The 4,538-nt window shown below is 35.0% G+C and overlaps 1 protein-coding gene across 1 annotated transcript; it reads left to right on the forward strand.

Moving 5' to 3' along the window:
- Window positions 1-421: 421 nt before the first annotated feature.
- LOC109701679 (olfactory receptor 8U8) lies at window positions 422-1,291 on the forward strand. Its single transcript, XM_074066511.1, has one exon. It carries the CDS (start codon window positions 422-424, stop codon window positions 1,289-1,291), a length of 870 nt encoding a protein of 289 aa, XP_073922612.1.
- Window positions 1,292-4,538: the final 3,247 nt, after the last annotated feature.

Genomic DNA, 4,538 nt, shown 5'->3' on the forward strand with positions numbered 1-4,538 from the left:
TTTACCTCCATTTTCCTCCCTTATGTTTTGGTTCACAATGGCATTTTTTGCTCTTCATTTTTATTAGTGTGTATTAATTGTACAAAGGGGTTTCACCATGGTGTTACATTTTACTTTATGTATCTATCACATATTAATTAGATTAAAACCCTCTATTGCTCTCTTTTCCCCTTTGAACAGAAGCTCAGGCAATGTAGTCTGTTTCAAATTCTAGCTTTGTGCAAGTAATGGATTTAGGGAAGAGAAATATTTTGTTTACACAATTATCTCTTTCTGATTTTCACTCCATTACACTAATAATCTCTAAATATCATCTCCATAAAATAATAAATTATAAAACCAACACAGGAATTACATTATAACTGTACCACTTGGAGTTCATTCTTTTGTCTAAGTTCTCATCTAGGTGTCCTGAAGACACATGGCTGAGATAAATCTCACCCAGGTAAAGGAGTTCATTCTTGTGGGCCTCACGGATCGTCAGGAGTTGAAGATACCTCTCTTTCTGGTATTCTTATCCATCTACCTCTTCACAGTTGTAGGCAATCTAGGTTTGATCCTGGTCATTAGAATAGATGAAAGACTCAACACCCCAATGTACTTCTTCCTTAGCAACCTGGCTTTTGTGGATTTCTGTTATGCTTCTGTCATTACACCCAAGATGCTTGGGAATTTCTTGTATGAACAAAACATTAAATCCTTCAATGCATGTGCTGCTCAGTTAGGCTGCTTTCTTACCTTCATGATATCAGAGTGTTTGCTACTGGCTTCCATGGCCTATGATAGATATGCAGCCATTTATAACCCTCTGCTGTATATGGTCACAATGTCCCCAGGAGTCTGCATTCAGCTTTTAGCTGTACCTTATAGCTATAGCTTCCTGATGGCATTATTTCATACTATCCTTACCTTTCGTCTCTCCTATTGCCATTCCAGTATCATCAATCATTTCTACTGTGATGACATGCCTCTCCTCAGACTAACTTGCTCAGACACTTGCTTGAAACAGCTGTGGGTTTTGACCTGTGCAGGTATCACATTCATTTCTTCAGTTCTGATTGTCTTTGTTTCCTACATGTTCATTATTTCTGCCATCCTGAGGATATGCTCAGCTGAGGGAAGATACAAGGCTTTCTCCACCTGTAGCTCCCACATGCTGGCAGTCACCACATTCTATGGGACCCTGATCTTTATGTACTTACAACCAAGCTCTAGCCATTCCCTTGACATGGATAAGTTGGCCTCTGTCTTCTACACAGTGATTATCCCCATGTTGAACCCCTTGATCTAGAGCCTCAGGAACAAGGATGTGAAAGATGCTCTGAAAAAAGCCATTAACAGTAGAAACCAGGCCTTTCTGCTCATGAAAGTAAGAAAAAGACTTCCATAAACACAAGAAGATTTCCCTCCGTAATCTGTTTATCCCATTAATAAAACTAGTACAGTGCCTTATGTCTTAGTCGATAATCAATAAGGATCTGTTTACTATAAAATGAAATCATTTCTGTATTATTTATAAGAAAGTTTCAATTAGGATTATATTTCATATGAAAGGGGTAGGTAAGAATTTACATAAAGTTTTATTTCCCACATAGATCTTTTTCAAAATTTATCTCATATGATGACTATACATCTATATACTGGCAAAGAATAGAGGAAAAACAAAGGTACCCTTAATACCCAGACTAAGATTATAAGAGTATTTTAATAATATATTCAAGTTAAATTTAAATAATACATCCAAAATTAAATTTAGTGTTATTTTCCAGTTAAATTATAGACAATTGCAAACCAGGGGTTTCAAATGGGGGATAACTTTTCTACCAGAGGATATTAGGCAATGCTTGGAGTTATTATTGACTTTCATGATAAGAACATGGGATGGAAAAAAATACTATTGGTGTCTAGTGGGTGAGGCTAGGTATGCTGAAAATAACCTACAATTCATAGAACTTTCTTTCACACAAAAGTAGTTTTCCAGTTCAAAGTGACAATAATGTCAACCCTGAAAAGTATGCTTTGAACAATCATTTCCTTAACAATTATTATTTGGGTCAAACTGGTTGATACTGATGCTTGCATCTTCTATAGCATCCATTGTTGGTTTCTCTAATTTGTTCTGTTAAATGTTAAGATTGGCACTAAAATCCTGAGCTAAATTATGTTTTTACTTTTCTTATCTGTCGATTTTTATTTCATGTATTCTGGGGCTTCTTTGTACATAAATAATAATTACTTACCTATGTTATTTCCTGTTTTCATTACTAAATGCCTCTGTTTTCTGGTGGGCTTTATTATCTCAAGTATCTTTGTATGAATTTAATAAAACCATATCCGCTGTCTATTGGATATTATTTGCACAAATTGTAGTCTATCATTTACTTGCAAAATGTTTGTGACATTCAGTATAACTTGTGCCTCTTTTAAACAGCCAATTTGGGGATTTAGGATTTAGGATTTTTAATTATTTGTTGGTGTCTCTGACTTTTGATTGGAGTATTTAGTCCATTAATATTTCATATAATTATTGGTATGGTGTAATTTATGTCTGTCGTGTCCCTTTGTTTCTGATGTCAAGTTACTGCCTCCTTTTGTTCTAAAAATTTTTACTTAGATATTTTATGCCTGTATTGTTAAACAACACACACACATAGACACACACACAGACACACACAGACACACACACACACACACACATACATACTGCCACTCCTGTTCAGGATTTGTTTCTTTTTGTTTTTGCTGCTATTTTTTTCCCTACTGATTTTCCCAAACTAATTCTGTAAAATCTGAATTCTTGCCATCATTTTGCCGTAGTTGACTATTGAATATCTCTTAAAGGCCCTTTTGGTGAAACATCAACACTTCTTCTAATTTTTGCAAGATATAGCAGCTTTTTTGAAAAAATGCTTTTTAGATTGTTTTCTAAACCTTGATTTGTTCTGAAGGTGCTGGAATCATTTGTTTTCAAGTGTTTCCCATTGTTTTTTGACTCTATGAAGGGAGGCATTGATGGAAGCCCTCACTCCACTTTTCCAGAAGTCCCTCACATTTCTACTTTTCTTCATCAAAAATATCTGAACCATTTTCCATATTTCAATCACTTTATCTCTCATGATTGCATTGGTCTGTATCTTTTTATTACAAAAGATGCAAGAAAAGTTGTCACTAGTAGAAACGTTTTACTTCTTCCATTATTGCAATGTATGATTTCCTGTAAATTTACATTGTGACAAAGTTATAAAAGGTACTCTTTTATCCACGAGAGGTTATTAAAAATTTGCCACTGAAGATGACAAGTGGTCAGTATAACCTTTATCCATTGATATATTTGGTTTCTCTAGAGAAAGTCAACCAATAAGATATATAGATATATTTTGATGTGTGTATGTGTGCATACACACACATATATAAGAAAATTCCTTATAAAAATTGGCTCATGTGCTTGTGGAGGTCAAGTCATGTACTCCTCTCTGCAAGTGGAAGAAGCATGAATTCTGGTGGTTTAATTCAGTCCTGATAATCAGAAAAGCCAATAATGTAATTTCTAATTCAAGGATGAAAATCTGAGAAACAAGAGGGGCTTCAGGAGGAGTTCCTGGAGACTAAATATCTGAGAACCAGGAGCTTGGAATCAGAAGAATGACAACAGTGTATCCTATTGGTAGAAAATTTCGAGTCTAAAGTCTTGGGAACAGAGAGCAAGGTGTATGTTACAGCTCAAGAAAAAATAGACTCATATTTCCTTACATTTTTGGTTTTCTTGTTTGTTTGATTTGGCTTGACTTGGTTTGGGTTTTGGTTTATTGAGACTACATAGCCCAGGCTACCTAACTCACCATCCCCCTCCCTCAACCTCATGACCACTGGCATTACTACAGATGTGTGCCATCAATTCCAGTTTTCTTCCCCCTTTTGGTTCTATTTGAACCCTCAGTGAATAGGATGATGCCTTTTGGTTCTATTTGAACCCTCAGTGAATAGGATGATGCTCTCCAACACCAGATGCTTTAATTCAGTCTACTGATTCAAGTGCTGAGCTCTTCTGGAAACATGCATACAGACACACAGAATAATGTTTTACCAGTTCACTGTATATCTCTTAACCCATTCATGTTCACATATGAAATTGTCCTGACAAGGCCTGTAATCATACTTAGATCTGAGTGTTAACTTACTGCAAATTACCAATGGAGTCATGGAAGTCTTTGAGAAGTCGCTAAACCTTCTAAATCTGAATCTGCTATTGATAACTGAACATAAGTATTTCAACAATCTCATTCAACGCTCCCCTAATCAACTTTAAAATTTCTACTTTTAACATATTAAATTTCATTAATATATTTCTTATTTGTTGATTTATTTAACAGGTTTGAAAGTGCTTACTTCCTGAACTTCCTAGGTATTAATAATAGCTTCTTTAAGTCTACATCTACTTATCTTTAATATGTACCTGTCATAGATACTTCCTACTGACTTCTTTTTCATATACCCCCCCATTCAAATATGAGTCACTCTTTCTTGTTTTGTTTTTTGTG

Source organism: Castor canadensis, chromosome 1, assembly GCF_047511655.1.
Source record: "Castor canadensis chromosome 1, mCasCan1.hap1v2, whole genome shotgun sequence".
Taxonomy (NCBI): domain Eukaryota; kingdom Metazoa; phylum Chordata; class Mammalia; order Rodentia; family Castoridae; genus Castor; species Castor canadensis.

Coding starts and splice junctions, on each gene's coding strand:
- LOC109701679 (XM_074066511.1), top strand. CDS start 422: ATGGCTGAGATAAATCTCACCCAGGTAAAGGAGTTCATTCTTGTGGGC.